This window comes from Aspergillus versicolor, assembly GCF_001890125.1.
Source record: "Aspergillus versicolor CBS 583.65 unplaced genomic scaffold ASPVEscaffold_4, whole genome shotgun sequence".
Taxonomy (NCBI): Eukaryota; Fungi; Ascomycota; class Eurotiomycetes; order Eurotiales; family Aspergillaceae; genus Aspergillus; species Aspergillus versicolor.
In genome coordinates this window covers 2,440,491-2,458,130 of record NW_024467527.1, presented here as the reverse complement: position 1 = coordinate 2,458,130, position 17,640 = coordinate 2,440,491, and the positions used below count along the sequence as shown (strand labels likewise).

General features: G+C 55.5%; 8 protein-coding genes across 8 annotated transcripts; 5 read left to right on the top strand and 3 right to left on the bottom strand.

Annotated features, from left to right (window-relative positions):
- Positions 1–314: 314 nt before the first annotated feature.
- Positions 315–1,708, top strand: ASPVEDRAFT_28585 (CapA family protein; the record flags this gene model as incomplete). The annotated part of the gene is made up of 2 exons (XM_040810132.1): positions 315–1,392; positions 1,446–1,708. 2 exons carry the CDS (start codon positions 315–317, stop codon positions 1,706–1,708), a joined length of 1,341 nt encoding a protein of 446 aa, XP_040667721.1.
- Positions 1,709–3,598: 1,890 nt separating this feature from the next.
- On the top strand, positions 3,599–5,889 carry ASPVEDRAFT_52766 (uncharacterized protein; the record flags this gene model as incomplete). The annotated part of the gene is made up of 3 exons (XM_040814696.1): positions 3,599–3,797; positions 3,853–3,938; positions 3,988–5,889. The coding sequence occupies 3 exons, from the start codon at positions 3,599–3,601 to the stop codon at positions 5,887–5,889; spliced, it is 2,187 nt and encodes a 728-aa protein (XP_040667720.1).
- ASPVEDRAFT_41496 (RidA family protein) lies at positions 5,611–6,885 on the top strand. Its single transcript, XM_040812356.1, has 2 exons — positions 5,611–6,512; positions 6,588–6,885. Exons 1-2 carry the CDS (start codon positions 6,072–6,074, stop codon positions 6,669–6,671), a joined length of 525 nt encoding a protein of 174 aa, XP_040667719.1. The 5' UTR covers positions 5,611–6,071; the 3' UTR covers positions 6,672–6,885.
- On the bottom strand, positions 6,801–8,251 carry ASPVEDRAFT_52764 (metal-dependent hydrolase family protein; the record flags this gene model as incomplete). The annotated part of the gene is made up of 2 exons (XM_040814695.1): positions 6,801–8,141; positions 8,222–8,251. 2 exons carry the CDS (start codon positions 8,249–8,251, stop codon positions 6,801–6,803), a joined length of 1,371 nt encoding a protein of 456 aa, XP_040667718.1.
- On the bottom strand, positions 8,134–10,210 carry ASPVEDRAFT_41494 (pyridoxal phosphate-dependent aminotransferase). The gene is made up of 3 exons (XM_040812355.1): positions 9,172–10,210; positions 8,825–9,119; positions 8,134–8,760 (listed from the first exon to the last, which is right to left on the bottom strand). Exons 1-3 carry the CDS (start codon positions 10,038–10,040, stop codon positions 8,500–8,502), a joined length of 1,425 nt encoding a protein of 474 aa, XP_040667717.1. The 5' UTR covers positions 10,041–10,210; the 3' UTR covers positions 8,134–8,499.
- Positions 10,136–12,777, top strand: ASPVEDRAFT_654039 (Zn(II)2Cys6 transcription factor domain-containing protein). The gene is made up of 2 exons (XM_040815803.1): positions 10,136–10,319; positions 10,375–12,777. The coding sequence occupies exons 1-2, from the start codon at positions 10,230–10,232 to the stop codon at positions 12,592–12,594; spliced, it is 2,310 nt and encodes a 769-aa protein (XP_040667716.1). The 5' UTR covers positions 10,136–10,229; the 3' UTR covers positions 12,595–12,777.
- ASPVEDRAFT_83474 (uncharacterized protein) lies at positions 12,663–14,497 on the bottom strand (the record flags this gene model as incomplete). Its single annotated transcript, XM_040817399.1, has 6 exons — positions 12,663–12,930; positions 12,995–13,250; positions 13,375–13,912; positions 13,996–14,110; positions 14,169–14,226; positions 14,290–14,497. 6 exons carry the CDS (start codon positions 14,495–14,497, stop codon positions 12,663–12,665), a joined length of 1,443 nt encoding a protein of 480 aa, XP_040667715.1.
- A 211-nt stretch (positions 14,498–14,708) lies between these two features.
- ASPVEDRAFT_83473 (uncharacterized protein) lies at positions 14,709–16,403 on the top strand (the record flags this gene model as incomplete). Its single annotated transcript, XM_040817398.1, has 4 exons — positions 14,709–15,034; positions 15,089–15,220; positions 15,279–16,038; positions 16,116–16,403. 4 exons carry the CDS (start codon positions 14,709–14,711, stop codon positions 16,401–16,403), a joined length of 1,506 nt encoding a protein of 501 aa, XP_040667714.1.
- Between the last annotated feature and the right edge of the window lie 1,237 nt (positions 16,404–17,640).

Below are 17,640 nucleotides of genomic sequence, written 5' to 3'. Positions count from 1 at the left end.
CATTGCAGGGGACCCACGCCCGCTTAATCGGGTGCGCATGAGCGCCAGCCTATACCACGGTTGGTAGGGGGGACCGCAACACGCGTGGACCTCATGACGATCTCTCGATGCGCATTGCGGATTGTTGATTTGATTTAGCTCGGCGATATCATTGTTATCGTCTTTCCGCCGTCGTATCGCAATTATTGTTTTACGATTAATGGGCCCGTGACATCCTTCATCTAGTCACTGCGTCGTCCTCCACCAGTACATCCATCCACCATCATTTCCAGTCTATTACACCACCTTTAACGGCTTCCGCACCCACATATCTCATGCATCTAATATCATCTGCTTCCTGGAAATGGGACCTATTGGCTTTAACAGCCACAGCGCTCATCCGCCCATTATCGGCAGCCCAACCATGCGGTACTTCATGGAGCATCGCAGCGACTGGAGACTTTCTAGGGGAAGTTGTGCTGTCTGAAGATCCTCGGACAACGGCCGTCTGGGACCTTGTCCGCTCGGCTGACTTTGGCTTCTTCAACATGGAGGGGCAGATCTTCTCCAGTCAAAACTTCACGGGCTACCCTGCTTCCGAGAATGGTGGTGACAACGATTACGGCAACATTGGCGGCGGGCCGTCCTACGACCCCATCAACGCCTTTCATCTAGCGGAGTATGGATTCTCTCTTGCCTCGCATGCGAATAACCATGCCTGGGACTATGGCCACGAGGGAGCCATAGCCACGTCGCAATACCTCAACCAGGCAGGGATTACAGTCGCGGGAACGGGTGATTCACTGGCGGAAGCCCGTAGCGCTGTCCTTCAGGAGCGCAACAACAAGCGCATCGCCTTCATCGCTGCTGCAGGATCCCATACCCCGCAGTCGGTGGCTGGCCCCGGTGGCGGCTCCAGGAACGACCAGCCCCGGCCGGGTGCCAATGTCCTCCGCGCCCCAGTGGTCACCCGCGTCAGTGCCCCAGGCTTTGAGGTAATCAAGGATCTCTCTCGGGCGCAGGGGCAGCTGGTCTCGGACGAGACGACGGACATCACCCTCTCCACGGGTCAGCACCCGCTCGGCTGGTCCAGGTGGCAGCTGTCCAGTAACGAGACGGGTCTCTCCTGGGACATCAACACGGACGATTACACCGGGATCGTAGAATCGATCCGGGCGACCAAGAATTCATCGGATGCCACCGTCTTCTCGCTGCACGCGCACGAGGCCGACTCCGGCGCCGACGACTCGTACATTCCCCTCCCGCTTCCAGCCACGGTGCCTGCCGCCTACACGCGCAACATCAGCCACGCTGCCATCGACGCTGGGGCAGATATTGTCCTGATACATGGCCCGCACCATCTTCGGGGGATCGAAATCTACAAGGGCCGACCTATCTTCTACAGCCTGTCGAGTCTGACCTATAGCCTCGGCCTGCACTTTCGAGGGGTCGACTTGCCCATCGAGGGGTCGACTTGCCCATCGAGTGGGACGATAGTGTCGTCGCCATTACCAAGTTCAACAAGGGCAAGCTGCACGAGATTGCTCTGTATCCGATTGTTCATTCGCAGTTGACAAACGACACTTCTCTCCCCGACAGCCACCTGCCCAAGCTCGCTCCGAGCCCGCAGGCGCAGCGTATCCTGCGACATCTGCAGAGAGTGTCAAAGCCCTTTGGCACCGAGATTGTTGCTAAGAGGGATGTTGGATATGTCAAGCTTGCAAAGTAGATATTAGCGCTCTCTATGTATGTTAGAGTCGTTGGCTGGAAGTAGGAAATAGGCCAATGTCTACACAATCCGTGGACAGGCACAAAACGGACGGCCAGCCGACGGAAGCGCCCTCCAGCAAGCCCACAGATACCGGTAGTAGATACAGCCCTTTGGCAAAACTTTCCGTGCACTTTTAGACAACCAACTCACCAACTTCAAAGTTTCAATAACAACGTCGCGAAGCCTGCGGCTAATCTCAATACAAATAGGCGCTTCGGAACTAGGCTAAGGCTTTATAGAAGAGGTGCCATTAAAGCGCTGAAGGCTTAGGGTTAATCAATTCACGTGATTGCAGAGAAGTTGCAGATTCGCGTTTAACAATCCAGTACCTACACCGTACACTGCTTCGAACTATCATAGGACCCGGATTAGGCCGTGACATAGTGGCGGATTAGTTTATTCCTATTCAGTGACGGGTGCAGCATCAAAATCGGGCGCGGGGAGCGACAATGTTAGTGCTTTAGGCTCCTCCACCATGGCAAAAAAATAGAGGAAGGAATATATACAGCCGTTATAACAAGTGTAAAGGCTTTAAAATGATGGTCTGGGCAGCAATTTCGGGAAGGAGTTAGTCAGATATCGCAATGATAGAGGCGGACAAGAACTTGAAGCGCCAGGGTTATTTAAAAGTCATATGCCTCAAGATACTGGAGGAGCAACTCCGTACAATTTAGGAACCAGGCTTATTATTCATGCAAGACACTACTTCTATACATACAGCGAAAGTAGTCAAGAGTTGGATAGATAAGGAGTCAATCCCTTTACTAGAGGGGCAGGCGATATTACCCAATTTGAACACCATCGAGCGCGCGTGGAATCAACTAAAAGAGAAGATAAGCTAATATTATTTTATTCCCTTGAATCGCACGTTTCCGTACAGGTTTTTAAATTAATCTTACTGCCTAATCTACACTCGTTGTGGCCAAAATGCTTGAGCTGGGGCAGATATATATTTAGATGTCGTGGTAGAGTGCACGGACACTTTTGTCCCAGAACAGTACAATTGAATAATCGTCAGGCCCAATTCGTCCAGTCGTAATACAATGTGTACGCCCAGACACACTTCAACTCGTCTTTAGATTTGTAATTCGCTTCCGCCATGTATCTATCTAGTGATTCCTCCTCATCATATGGCATCTACTGACAGAGGTCCCTGAGGTCCGTCTGCGATATCTTCCACAGCTGCTCCGACAGGAACCAAAATCTCGATGAAGACGTATAGCTCAAAAAGCTGGCCTAAATGCCATGGAGTATCTTTCCCGTGGCTGTGCCGATCAAGGGCTTGCTGCGGAAGTGTCGTTATGTATGGATTATATGTCAGTACATGAGCACGAATCATAATAAGATTTGGTAGTGATGCAAGAAGAAGTGCGAGAAGTGGTCAACGTTTACTTTGGAGAAAGGCCGAGGTAATATCTAACTTGATATGCGCAAGGACTTGACTTACAGCCTTAGACCGATGAGCTGTAAATTCGGGCCGTTCTGGAATGCTACACTGTATTGACCAGCGCAAAGTTGTATAGTTGGCTGCGGACCCGATTGCCAGATTTGGTACGCTAGCTTCATCTGGGAGCCAATCGGAGGCCATGATACGACTGCTGGGTCCAACGCGCGACTTCGACTTACTGACCTCTATCTCGGGGTATCAACTGTCAATGCGCCATCAACGGCGGATTGATGGTCACATTGCCACTGCATACCATACAATGCTTGGTACATAAACGGATATGCTGTCGCTCTGCCACCAAACAGTCAGCCGGCATCCACCCCCACCCCGTCTGAATCTTTCTCATTATGGCTTCAGCAGACGAACCTGCAATGGAGAAAGCCGAGCGCATAACCATCGACATGCCCAGCAAGGGCGAGAAGGATGACGCTGCCAGGCGGCTCAGTGCTGCGAGCAGCACTCTCGGGCAGAGCGAAGATGAACCCTTTGCACCGCTGTTGGGTGTGGCGCCGTACGATGGCCGTAGGCTGGTAACCATCCGCGCTATTTTCACTGGCGGTGTGCTTGGGTCTCTGATTGCCTGCTCCAATCTGTATCTTGGTGTGTTTCTGGCCCCATGTAACTTGACCAGCTCAAACCCTACTGACCGTCTCAGGCCTCAAGACCGGCTTTGGCGCGGACGCAACACTCTTCTCTGCGATCTTTGGATTCGGAATCTGCAAGATGCTAGAAAAGTCCCATGTATGTCTACTACAATGGTCAATCTCGATCAACTACTCACAACCGGCAGATCCCCTTTCTTGCTGGCGACTTTGGTCCCCACGAGAACAATATTATTCAGGCCACATCTCTCGGATGCATCGGCGTTGGGTTCATGTTCATGAGCGGTGTCCCAGCCATGTATCAGCTGAAGCTGCTCGGACCAACCGCGCAGTCTGACTATGGAAGGATGCTGTGTCTGACGCTCGTTGGTGGCTTCTGGGGCCTTGGGTTTGCAGCTCCCCTGCGACGGCTGTTCATCCTGAAACTCGCTCGCCAGCTCAGTCTGAATTTCCCGCTTGGCACCGCATCGGCCTTCACAATCCGAGCCCTCCACGCAGCCACGAGCGAAGCTGCAGCTGCGACGGAGAAGATCAAGACCATTTCCATCTCGTTCTCGGCCTCTCTGGTATGGTCTGTGGGCTCGGCCTACGCGCCGGGGATCCTGTACCAGTGGAACCCATTTTGGTGGATTTACAAATGGGGGGGCCACAGCATCATTGGTGCTGTCAACTGGGGCTGGCTCTCCTGGCAATGGTCGCCGTCTCTGATCGGGATGGGGATGCTGATCGACCTCAACGCCTCACTGTCCTATGTCTTCGGATCGATCCTTGCCTGGGGCATCCTTGGGCCGGTCCTTGTGGCAAAAGGCGCGGCCGTGGGGGTTCCCTCTGACCCTACCAACCCGGATCTTGTCACATACAACGCGTTTGTCGCCGGCCAGTTCGTCACGAGCCCCTCGCCGCGCTACTGGATTCTTTGGCCGGCGGTCTTCACTATGCTCGCCGCGTCAATCGCCACGATCGTGCTAGAGTCGAACAACTTTGTCAAGCTGGGCAGATACGGCCTGCAGCGCATGCACGGCAAGTTCACACAGTACACGGGAAAGCGCCTGTTCAGGTCCCGAAGCAGGAGCAGACCCTCGCCCGACGGCTCTGTCATCAACCACACCCCCGTGCTGGGTGAACTGGAGATCCCCGACCCGGTCCCGGCCGAGCACCAAGTGCGGTGGTGGGAGTGGTCCTCAGTGACAATCGCGGGCTTCGTCTTCGCAATGGTCGCGCTCAAGTATACCTTCGGCGTCCCGCCGACCCTGATCCTGCTCAACGTCTTCCTAGGCTTCCTCTGGGCGCTCGTCGTCATCCAGGTCTTTGGCGCGTCCGGGACAAACCCCACGGGCTCCGTCGCCAAGGGCTCGCAGTTCATCACGGGCGCCGTCTCGCGAGACCGGGTCGCCACTGAGGGCTTCGAACACGCTGCGCGCGCGAACCTCGTCGGCTCGATCCTCTCCGCGTCCGCTGCCAACCAGGCCGGTGAACTGTGCCAGGATTTCCGAACGGGGTTCCTTCTCGGCACCCCTGCGCGCGCACAGTGGCACGCGCAGATGCTAGGGACGTGCATCGCCGTCTTCCTCTCCCCGGCGCTCTTCCTCCTCTTCGCGCGTGCATTTCCCTGCATCACCGACGCCTCCGCCACAACGTGCCAGTTCGCGCTCCCCTCCGTCACGGCCTGGCGCGTGATTACCGAAGCAATCCTCGCCCCCGAAATCCCAATCGCGCAATCCAGCTGGATATGCTCGATCGTCATGTCCGCCATCGCAATCGGGATGGTCGTGCTAAAGCGACACCTCAGCAAGAGCACAATCCCCTCCACCCAAAAGTGGCAGGTCTTTGTCCCGAACATGTCCCTCGTCGGACTATCGATGGCAACGCCCGGGTCCGTGGTGGCGCTGACGATTGCAATAGGGTCCGTTGGCGCCTGGGTGTGGAAGACGCGGTGGCCTGAGTCGCATCGGAGATTTGTCTATGCGGTTGCCTCAGGCGGGATTGCGGGCGAGGGCATTGGGAATGTCGTACAGAGCATATTGCAGATTTCCGGCGTTGGCGGAGGCGATCTGGGGACTATGCTGGGCTGTCCTGGGGGTGCGTGCTGAGCGGACCGGCCTTTGCTTCTTGTGTGTGTTGGTTAATACTACGTAGAGGCCATACTGTACCTAATCCTGATTAGGAAGTGCAGTGCGCTGGTAAAGCCTCCAGCTGATGGATTATTTAAGAACAAAATCTTCCCACAATTGCTGTCTAGTCTCTTTACACACACACAGAAAAACACACAATCATGCCCGGTCAATTCGCACCCGTCTTTACTTCCTCGGCACCCAGGCCCCTCCCCCAATTCTCGCAAGCCGTCGCGTACAACGGGCTGGTCTACTGCTCCGGCAACATCGGAATCAAACCAGGCTCGGGATTCGAGCTAGTCGGGGGCACGGCCAAGGATCGCACGGTGAGTAAGGTGGCCACTGCACTGGAGTTATCCGAGCCTTTCAACCTTTGTTTACCCCTTCGTTCCGCCAGCAGTGACTTGCGGGACTGGAGACTGACGCCCAATACAATTCTATTGTCGCAGCGACAAATCCTCACGAATATCCACACTATCCTCCAAGCCGCCGGGAGCGGCCTTGATAATGTCCTCAAGATGAATATCTTCCTCACGGACATGGACGACTTTGGAATTATCAATGAGGCGTACGACGAGTTCTTTACGCAAGGGATTAAGCCAGTGAGTATATTCCCCTTCTACACCCCCGGCCCGGCGAGATTAGAAGAGGATACTAGTACTGATGCTCATCACCAGGCCAGAACCTGCGTTGCGGTCTACCAGTTGCCGTTCGGGACGGATGTAGAGATTGAATGTATAGCACATCTGGAGAGGCAATAGTGAGTGAATGGTGGCGTCGGTGGAGACCAAATGCTGCAAAGTAAAGGAATGTTATTCAAACCGCAAGTGGGAGGTTGCCCTTTACATACTGAACTGTAAATATACATATTGCGTCGTCCATATACATCCTCATCTTCCAGCAGCAGCCAATGGCGGCCAGAGTAGTTTCCCCGTGGGCGACTTAACCAGCAGCCCACCCTTCCACACATACCTGACATTCTCCGGCGTATCAAAGAGATGGATATTCTCCAGAGGATCTTCATCAAGGGCAATCAAATCCGCATCCCACCCAACCTTGACAAGCCCCTTACTAGGCGCAAGCTCCGCCAGTGTCTCAGCCGAGTTCACCGTGCCCGCCTCAATCGCCTGCAACGGCGTGAGGCCCGCCTTGACAGCATACCCAACCTCGGCACCATTCCTGCCATGGGCCGTCCGGCTGGCGGGGTTCGACCCGGCGATGTCAGTGCCCAGCGCAATCTTGACCCCGTGCCGGACGGCCGTCTGGTATGCGCGCAGATGCGACTCCGCGATGGCGACCATCTTCTGTGCTGTTTCTGGGTTCAGCGTCTCAAGGTTGCGCAGGCCTGCTTCGATGACGTGCCGCGTCGCGACGAGGGTTACCCCGTGGTGGGCCATGAGCTGGGCCGCTTCGTCATCGATGTAGCTTCCGTGCTCGATCGTGTGCGCGCCTGCGCGGACGGCTGCCATGATCCCGTCCTTCCCGTGCGCATGCACAGCCACCGAACGGCCCTGCAGGCCGGCTTCCTCGATCATCGCTGCGAGCTCGGTGTCGGAGTACTGTCTGTACTGCGGGTTGTCGGTAGTGCTCAGCACGCCGCCTGTCGCAACGATCTTGATGCACCGCGCCCCGCGCCGGATCTGTTGCCGCACGGCAAGGCGGCACTCTTCGACCCCGTCTGCTAGAACGAGACAGCTCACCCCCGGCCAGGGATTCCGTCCGGAGGTGGAGGAGGTGCCCTGCCGCGAGTACACGTAGTCGGAGGGTAGAGTACACGCGTCGCAGCTCCCACCCGTTATACCGATTGCGCCGCCGGCGCCGAAGATGCTTGGGCCAAGGATGATGCCCTTCTCAATTAGCGGGGCGACCTCGGTGGCGTACGAACCGACGTCGCGGACGGAAGTTATTCCGGCCATGAGGGTGTCGTGCAGCCTGCGGGTGATGGCAGCGCCCATGGCCGCAGGGTGTGTCTGGATGAAGTCTGGAAAATCGACGTTGAGCACGCCAGTGAAGCGCGTGTGGCAGTCCCAGAGGCCCGGGAGGAGGTATCGAACTGCCACGCGGGCCGCGGAGGCGAGGGACGAGGGAATCTGGGACTGCAGGCCGACAAAGGTGATGGTTCCGGTTGTCGTGGAGATGCCGACTGCAGCGTTGCGGATGGGATCGCCACGGCCGGGGATGAGCGTTGAGGCCAGGATGCAGACCTGGTTGGGTTCTTGGAGGGGAATGGGCTGTTGTAGTATTTCGTGCGTATGGTATGTCGTTGTGCCGAAGTGAGGGTGTGGTGATGCCAGTATGGCGCTCCAGCTACCCAAGGAGATATCGGGCTGGGGACTGCCATGTCTGTCTCTATTGTGCGGGCTGGGCGCCGGGACAGGAATGTGGCAACTGTACTGAGTGGCAGGCCCGTGGTAAGTGTAGGCTTCGTTTGGATCCATGATGGTGGCTGGGCCCTTGACCGTCATTGCTGTGCTTTCGTTGAGTGCAGACGGGGTTAGATGACTTAAGGTTGTGGTCACATTTGAGGGATCAGTCCATTGATCAACTAGCTGCAGAATCTATTCCGTCTGTCTAAATAGAATACCATTGCTATCTCCAATATTGATGCGCCGGAACTGGCTCGTCTCCGGGTCTTTGGGTCGATTGCTCTGGGCCACCTGCGCTCCCGATTACCCGATTTGGAATGCTGGTGCGCGCCGACCCCTCTTGGCCCACTCCCGCGATCACGGCTCGAGCCTTTCTATCCAGCTCGTCAATTGCCCACCGAATTTGCTGGATAGCCAGCTCTGTCGCCGCGGGGTCCTGGGTAAACACGAGCCGGAAACAGCCAGGGCGGTCGTGGCCCGCAAACTAGGTCATCCGTCAGCAGCGATTCCTCCAAGGGCAGATTGGGTGCACCATGGGTATAGCGAACCTGTCCCGCATTTAGAAAAACGCCATGCTCAATCAGCCACTCGCAGAGCTGGATCTCGGGCTCTGGTTGACTATCCGCGAAATGATGGATCCACCCGTGGAGATCGATGAAGATGAACAGGCCACCGCTGGCCTGTTCAAATGGAATGTTGTACTCGTCCAATGCGGATACAGTGCGGTGGTAAGCTTCTGCGAGCCTCGGTAGGTACGTATTGAGGTAGTCTTGCACCAGGTCTAGTTGGCTGAGGAAGCGCGAGACGAAGACGTCTGAGAAGACTGTCAGCCAGGAAAACCACCTGTGTCTGTCAGCGCAGATCGAATCAAATCAAGAGCCGGAGATAGACAGACGTCAACTTGGAGACCACAGCACGAATCTGCGGGTTCCTGCTGACGAGGAATGACACGCGCACACCACCCATGTTAAAGTCCTTGCTCAGGCCGTAGAGGCAGTGTACGTTCTGCCGCGCGGGAATCTTTAGAATGCTTGAGAAGGGCGTACTTCCCGACTTGGCTTTGTCGTGGAATGTTGACATGGCGTATATCTCATCAACGACAATGTGCATCTTCCGTTGCGCGCACCACGCGGCCAGTGCCTCCAGGGTTTCTGTAGAATAGCATCCTCCCTGCGGATTTGACGGATTGCATAGGAACAACATGCGACAGGTGACATTCGCATGCCGCTGCATGGTAGATTCGAGGACAGGGATGAGACCAGAAGCCTCGAATGGGCATTCGACCAAAGTTGTCGACACCGGGAGTGTCACTATATCATTGCGAACACCCAAATCGTAATCGAGCATGTAGAAATTGGGAGTCGTATAGAGGATGCCGTCGCCACTATCACACAGCACCCACGCCATCATGTTGATAAGCGAGGTGACTCCATTGGCCGCAAGGAGCTGGTCTGCCAGCACTGGCTCTGCTGGATCAAAAAACCGGTTGAAAAAGCCAGCAGCGGCTTCCAGAAGGTCGTTTGATCCGCCGAGCGGGCCGTAAGACAGCTCTCTGCTGGTGAAGTGCAGAAGATGGCTGGTATGCTTGCTCATCCAGTCGGCCATGAGATTATTGATTGCGCCAGAGAGGTTGATGAGCCCATCTGGGTGTGATTCAGGGTCATACCGTGGCCGCCGCTTGACTTGTTGCATGAGCTTCCAGGCGGGGCCCTGCTGGAGGGTGGCTGATGAGCGGTCGGAGGGTGGGAATGTGCTGGGTTCCATTTTGACCACTGTTGACTGTTGAGGATGGGAATGGTCGATATGGTGGTAGATAAGTGTTTGGCCACCCCCCGACTATAGCCGCTGCCCTTATCATGTTAGGCGGCAGTGCCAGTGGCGCCATGCGGGGACACTTGGCCGCTGCAAGTCGCGGGAGCTCTTCCATTTCCCTCTTCCACCACCCCTGGCCAAATGTCGTTTCCATCCCAGACCCGTTCCAAGAAGACAGAAATCACCCGCAGCCGCAATGGCTGTGTGCGCTGTCGCCAAAAGCGAAGAAAGGTAGGCACGGCCGGTGGAACCTCCACACAGACTGGCTGACTGGGAAGCGCCGCAGTGCGACGAAGGGAAGCCCGACTGCCGGCGTTGTATCATGGCAGGGACAGACTGCCAGTACGATGGTGTCACCCTCAAATTCAGAGAAGCGACTCAGTGGGCCGCCCACAAGGTTGAAGCGCGTAGATGTCTCGCTGAAACACCGCCTCCCAGTACCAACGACTCCTTGGAGGAAAGATCTGGCTCGCTCACAGAGCCACAGCCACTGCTAGCGGCTTCGTACGACGACACACTGAATAATGCTGCGGCAGATGAAGAGAGAAATGGCGGCACAGCCGACACGTCTCGCACCCCGGTGACCTTTGAGGAGGACTCGCCCCATCACGCCATGTCGAATTCCCTGGCCTCGCCGACGTGGGCGGAGGTGCCCCTCGACTTTGATCTACTCCCGTCTGCCGATGCGGACACCTTCAACGAACTGCTGTCGCAGCTTTCCTGGGTCGGACCGCGGAACCAACCGTGGGAAATCTCGCCCCCCCCGTCTTCCAGCCAGAGAGAGGCTATCGCCCAGCCTAACACTCCGGATGACACATTAGTGTACGATGGTTCTACCACAGAGCAACTGTGTTCTGGAATGATAACCACACCACCACCACAACAACAACAACAAACGCGGCGGCCACTGAAAGGAGATGTAATGGTTTCACATCCCCCGCTCAAGGCCAGGAAACCTCCGCCGACCAAAGTCCCAGTCAGCCACCGAGTCTACCTCGCGCATTTTCGCGTAGCGGTCCTACATGCATTCCCGCTCGAACTACCGTTCCTATGGGCATTGGCGATTGACTCGCCGGTTGTCCGATGCGCTGCTCTGGCACTTGCGGCAGCGAATCTCGCAAACCTTCAGGGCAAGCAGAAAGATCACAGCACCTGGGCGCCGATGTCTATCCATAGCGCCAAAGCGGCGGCATTCTCGACGCAGGCGAATCAGATGCTCGAAGGCGGATCCGATGTGGCGCTGAATGCAAGATTGACTGCGATGCTTCTCCTGGTCTACCACGAACTGGAAGCCGGCTCGTTCAGCGACGCGTTTCACTCCCTCTCCATACTCAGTGCGGCAATTCTGGACCATGCCAAAACTATCTTGTCTCTCCCCGAGGGCCCCGAGCTCATCCGCTGGTGGCTTCACGTACGGTGCCTGACAGGTGGTGCGCATACGCCGCTGAACCCATATGGCCACGAGAATCCTACAGAACCCCTCGCGTCCAGACTCGAAATGAGCGTTGCAACAGCGGCACAGGTGATCGACCTCATCGGAACCCAGGGGAAGCAGCTGTGGGAGCGGGTCCTCTTGGGTAGATGCTTCCGGGCGATTGGCGATACTCCAGCAAGCACGATGAAGAAAGTGGCCGATTGGGTGGGGATCCTGAAGGGAAATTTGCTGTGCGACAGGGGGGCCTTTGGTCTCTCTGAAACCTCGGACTACTTCCTGACAGAGGAGGAGCTGTTTGCGGAACTGCGAACCCTGAAAATGATGCTCGCCACCTGCGAGACCCCGAGTGCACTGCGGAGGACAGCCACCACGACAGCCACCAACACCGCGACAGCCCGCGAGGGAATCGTCGACTTCACCCAGATAACAACACACCGCGAAGTAATGGAGGCCGTGGACTACGCATTTGCCCAGATCGTCTGCGATGAGCAGCTTCTCCACGCTCTAGCCACGGATCCAGCCTCCCTTCCTTGCCAGTTCCCGCGTGACAGCGACAGAGATAGAAACAGCGACGGCGACAGTGTCCCCTCTCACCCGCTGAAACCGGCACGGACGCGGACACCAACACCAACAAACCCCTGGGCGGCGGCAATCCTGCGTCTGGCGGCGCGCGTCGACGCCTCGCAATGCGGCCGCGAAAACGCCTACCGTCGTGGCGGAATCCTCAACACGCTCTACTACACGGGGCTGTTCTGCCCGGGCCATGTGCCCTCGCGATCCATCCACGCGACGGTGCAGCGAATGCTAGATGCGCGCGTCCACGCCGAGAGCCCGTTCTTCCCCGTCCATGCGTTCCTTGGGTACCAGCGGGCGCTCGAGCGCGAGATTAGACAGAGCGGCCGTACAATCTTCTTTGCGTGCCTGACCTATGATGAGTGGACGCCCAAGGATAAGCTGTTCTCGAAGGGGGAGAATGAGCTTGTGATTGTGGTTGGGGCTGAGGCTGATGGGCGCTACTTTCATGATTTGGTTCCCGCTTGGACGGAGGTGCGAGAGGCTTCAACTCCTTGATGTGTATATTCTACTACTATGCACGAATGTATATCCATTGATTGGTCACCTTATACAATGTACCTCGCTTACTTGCGAAGCCACGACCGCAGGACGGCGCCGATGGCCTCGGGCTGGTGCGATGGCGAGAAATGCCCGGCTTCATCTACAGCATAGAATGCCAGACGCGCCGTTCCCTTCCAGAAGCCCCCCTGGCGGACGCCATAGCCCGCACCATCATGGCCAGAAGTCAGCTCCCCATCCTTGAAATACCAGTTCTCATAGCCTAAGCTTCGATAGACAGCCTGTTCTTTCCAGGGCAACTCATCCAGCATGCGCATCTGGCCCGGAGTGTTGCTAAGGTGACATTAGCAGACTGACCCCCGCATGTGGGAAAGTAGAGCACAGATTAGATTCTCACATGATAATATCATTATTTCCATTGATAACCAGGACACGGATGTCCGTGCTGTCCAGAATCCAGCTCAGCTCGCGTGTCACGGGAAGATTCACGTACTCGGCGGCTACCCAGCGATTGTTCGTGTCGAAGTCGATCAGTTCAAATGGGTAGTTTCCAAAGCCGAGTCTGTTCTGCACCCAGCGTTGATTGAAGAATTGCCATGTGGCGCCGTGCGCCAAGTTGGAGCATAGAGGCGGCGTTTCGCAGGCGTGCCGATCTGATAACAACCAAACTGTTAAGGACCGTAGACTGGCAGCAGGAGTTGGGGCACAAGTAAAACCAAGTTATCCCAGAAACAGAGGGAAAGGGAAGGGGGGAAATTCAAGAGTAACAAGACAAACCATCATACGGATCCCACCCGCCAGGCTGTACCCCCTCATCAAAGAACCGGCCGACAGTCCCATTGCACACCTCCATCGCAGCCCGACACACCTTGGGATCATAGCCCTGTCGGCAGTGCATTCCCATGGCCTCACAAGCCGGCACACCAGCCGCCATCGAGGCACAGGCACTATCATTCATAAGTGGCTCGTGCCGCCTATCGCGCCTCCAATTCGTGCAGAAGAAGTCATAGTACCCGGCGACATGCCGCGTTGCGTCAATGTACCCGTCGACGATCACCACAGAGGAGATGTTGATCCGGGGCTGGATGCCCAGTGCTGCATTCTCGCGCTCCCGACGCGCAATGTACTCCGTGTATCCCGTGGCGTAGTGGCCGCCCATGGACTCGCCAGCTATGTGCCAGGGACGGCCAGCGAGGTGTGGGAAGACGTCCGTGGAGAGGCTGGTGAGGAAGCGGTAGATATCTCGGGCGCCTTTTCGGAGGTTTACGACGATGGAGGAGCGGTTGGTTATTTGGGAGAAACCGACGCCTATGGGCTGGCTGATGCGTGGGTTGAAGCGTTAGTTGGGGATGCCTTGCGGTTTGTAGTATTGCGGAAGACTTGCTCGATGTAAACTACATTGGCATTATCTACCCAGGAGTATTCCAGGCGTCTCGTCGAGTTTCCGTCCTCATTGACTGCGCAAGGGCCGCTGCCGACGAAGCAGCCTAGTTCTCCTGTTGCGCCTGGTCCGCTGTCGCCCATATTAGAGATAAAACCTCTGCAACCATGGTTTTCGAGGTTATACACACCCGCTCAACCAAAGGACCAGCGGGTCTGTGTCCGGGCTATGTCGGCTTTCAAAGTACCCTGTGAGAGTGAAGGTTAGCTTCTGGTCCAGCCATTGCAAAGGGACTGAGGGAGGAGTCCTACAGAAAAACATAGACTTCTCAGACGTGATATTCAGTACACCTGTGAAATATTTAGATCCCGCATCACAGAGCTCAGGCGTCTGTTCCCTGACATTGAAGGCCACGGTAGACGAGTCGTGGGCTGCTGTGAGTGGGATTTGGAGCTGGGCGCTGGTGGGCCGTAAGGTGCTGGCGAGCAGTAACCATCGTGCGGTGGTGAGGTATTTCATTTTGGTCAAGGAATGTGACAGGATGTGGCTTCTCTCATGGGCGCCTCGAGGATAAAGAGGCTTCCAGAACCGACATCCCAATCGTATCCCCCATGACCATTCTAGCGGACCGGAGCACCTATTTAGGGTTAGTCGCAGAGGCGATGATCTAGTGTTTAATGGCACCGGCAATCACCCAAGTCCAGATCTGTCAGTTTTCCCTGCAGGTGCAATGCTGGCTCTACGTTTTGCACTCTGGGCTTTTGCTGTTTGGTCTCTGGGTCTATCTGGAGTCCAAGGTGCGACCTCCTTGTCTCCCAGTAGTACTCCATTCATCTCGCCACCCCTCGAGACCGAATTCGGCAAACAGGCCGATACACCCTCCTTCTTACTCCGGCTTGGCCCTGATACTGCAAGTGTGTGCAACAGTTCAACGCCAGGAACAGCCGGCTCCATCATCTCCGAGGATGGCCACGGGGGAACCAGCTCGATGTTCTTCTGGTTCTTCGAGAGCAAGAATGATCCCAGTTCCGATCCGCTGATTCTATGGATGACGGGGTAAGTTAGCTTTATAAACCAGTTTTTATAACTGTACTAATCACTATCGTACAGCGGCCCCGGTGCGTCGTCTGTCGGCTATGGAAATCTCATGGAACTGGGCCCTTGCCGCATCGCCACAGAGGGCGGGAATACCGTTCCCAATGAGTTCGGATGGAATGCCAACGCGACCGTGCTTTTTGTCGAGTAAGAGTACTCCAGTGCATTTACCAGCAGGGATGATATTTGTGCTAATGCTTTTCAGCCAACCGGTGGGTGTAGGCTACTCTCGGGGCGAGCACATCCCGCATGGCCTAGCTGAGTCCTCAATCGCTATGCATCGTTTTCTCCGCCAGTTCATGACTGCCTTTCCGGACCTTGCTGAGCGAGACTTCTATATTGCTGGCGAGTCCTACGGCGGCTCGTGGGTTCCTGCACTCGCTCGGACGATACTTCAGTCTCAGAATGGTGGCAGAGAGGAGCCCCTCAAGGTGCAAGATCCAAGCTACAGCTCCTCATCCATAGCCTCCTTCCAAACACCCACAATTAGCCTCAAGGGCATAATGATTGGGAACGGTCTCATCCGCCGCTCATTCCAGAATATCGGTTTCTTCGAGACGGTCTGTTCGGGTCCGGACAGCGTATTCAACTCATCCGAATGCCGTGACTGGGCACCCCGCGCAATGTGGTGCGAGAGAGAGCTCGGGATCTGTGAAAGTGACGGGATGATGTCCCCCCCGTGCAAGGCTGCAGAAGACAAATGCGCTGCAATTTGCAGAGTAGTCGTTGAGGAGAAGCATCGCAACCCTTACGACTTGCGCTTAGAGTGCCATGACCCGGCCACGTGTTACACGGAGATGCAGCGCATCGATGAGTATCTGAACCAGGATTCTGTCAAGGAGGCCCTTGGGGTCCCGGTCAGCGACAAGTTTCAGGGAATTTCATTGGATATTTTCGAAGAGTGGGAGAGGTTAGGGGATCTCTGGCGAGCGAGCGATGCGTACGTGAACTATTTACTGGAATCTGTAAGTCCCACGGCAACCCATTCCTTGTGCCTCTCTTTTTTGAAGACAGTTTACTCACTAAGGAAATCTCAAACCAGGACATCCGCGTTCTCATCTACGTCGGTGATAAAGACCTCTATTGTAACGCGGCAGGGATGCGCCAGCTCGTCGACCACGGCCTAGATTGGCACGGGCAGCCATTCATCCGGTTCAGGGAGTTGATACCCTGGTACGTTGAGACGAACGTTGCCGGGAGGTGGAAGGCGTATGAACCTTTGACGTATCTTGAGATAGCGGACGCGGGGCATCTAGCTCCATTTGATAAACCGCTGGAGTCATTGACTTTGATTAATGCGTGGATCTGGGGGAGCATGCCAGTTTCGTGACGGAGCTGTAGATTTACGTGGATATTATGTTGTACATGGTTAGCCACAATGCCAATATACGCTATATAACAGTATTCTTAACATTCCTTTGCACGGAACCATGTACATCTGATCCCTCAACACCTGTAAGAGTTACATCTCATCAGCATCACTCGGATATGTAGGCTCCCAGACTTCAGAGTGCCCAGTAGCTGCCCTCGGTGATCTATCGGATAGCGCGGCCAATTTGACTCGAAGCTCCATATTCAGTATCTCCGATCCATTACCAAATCATAAGTGCACGGGTAAGACACAGGTGCACGTCACCTCGTCGAATGTGCCGATCTGTCGATAAGAACCTCCAGAGAGGGCTCCAGGGCTCAATCCTCTGGACCCGGGGGCGCTCTTCCCTACCCATTTAGGCAATGCCGAGCGCCAGAATGTTTGGAACCTCCTTGGACCAGCCTGTACTCTGACCATCCTGAAAGAAAGTGGGAAGCTCCCCACCCATATATCCATGTCAGGCATAGGTCATTGAATACCGGATAGCTTCTCAGCCCCAGTTTCGGTTGACTTGGAAACCGGGTCCTATGGCCATCTTCAACTCCATGTAAACTCTGGGACGCGTACATACATTTTTTTCCAGTATTTCTGGCCAATCCGTTCCTTTATCTGCGAAACGGTCGAAAATGATGTTCGATGGCATGTTACGGTAGGTACCCTGCGGTTCAGAAACTGTGAGATACCAGTACTCATCATCCATCCTCGATAGTCTGGCCTTCACTGCGGTCACTGCGTCGCATTTTCTTTTTGGGCTTTTTCGTCTTGTCTTGTCACGACCCAATAGAGGGTTCAAACACTCTTGCGGTACTATTGCAGCAATATCAATTGTACATTGAAGCTGAAAGACTTTCAATCCAAAAGCTGACAGACATCGCAGACGACAAATGCTACCCTCATCTGCATCGCCATCATCGGCTGTGTGAGATACCCTCAGCTTGCGAAGGATGCCTTTACAGTGACAGGCTCCCTGCCCGCTACCGCTGGTGTAGCAGTCGGATCCGTCATGAACATCCTCCTAGAGTCCTTCTGCCAACTTGATATTACTAGGGCACTATACGACCTGTTTTCGTGTATTATCTGGTCTCTCCTTGCCATCCGGACGCCTGGTAACTGGACTGTTGCTGCTACGCCGATCCTGTACCTTGTTTGCTTGACTACAACACTAGCTGCGCCCTGGGCTCCTGCCCTCCCTGAC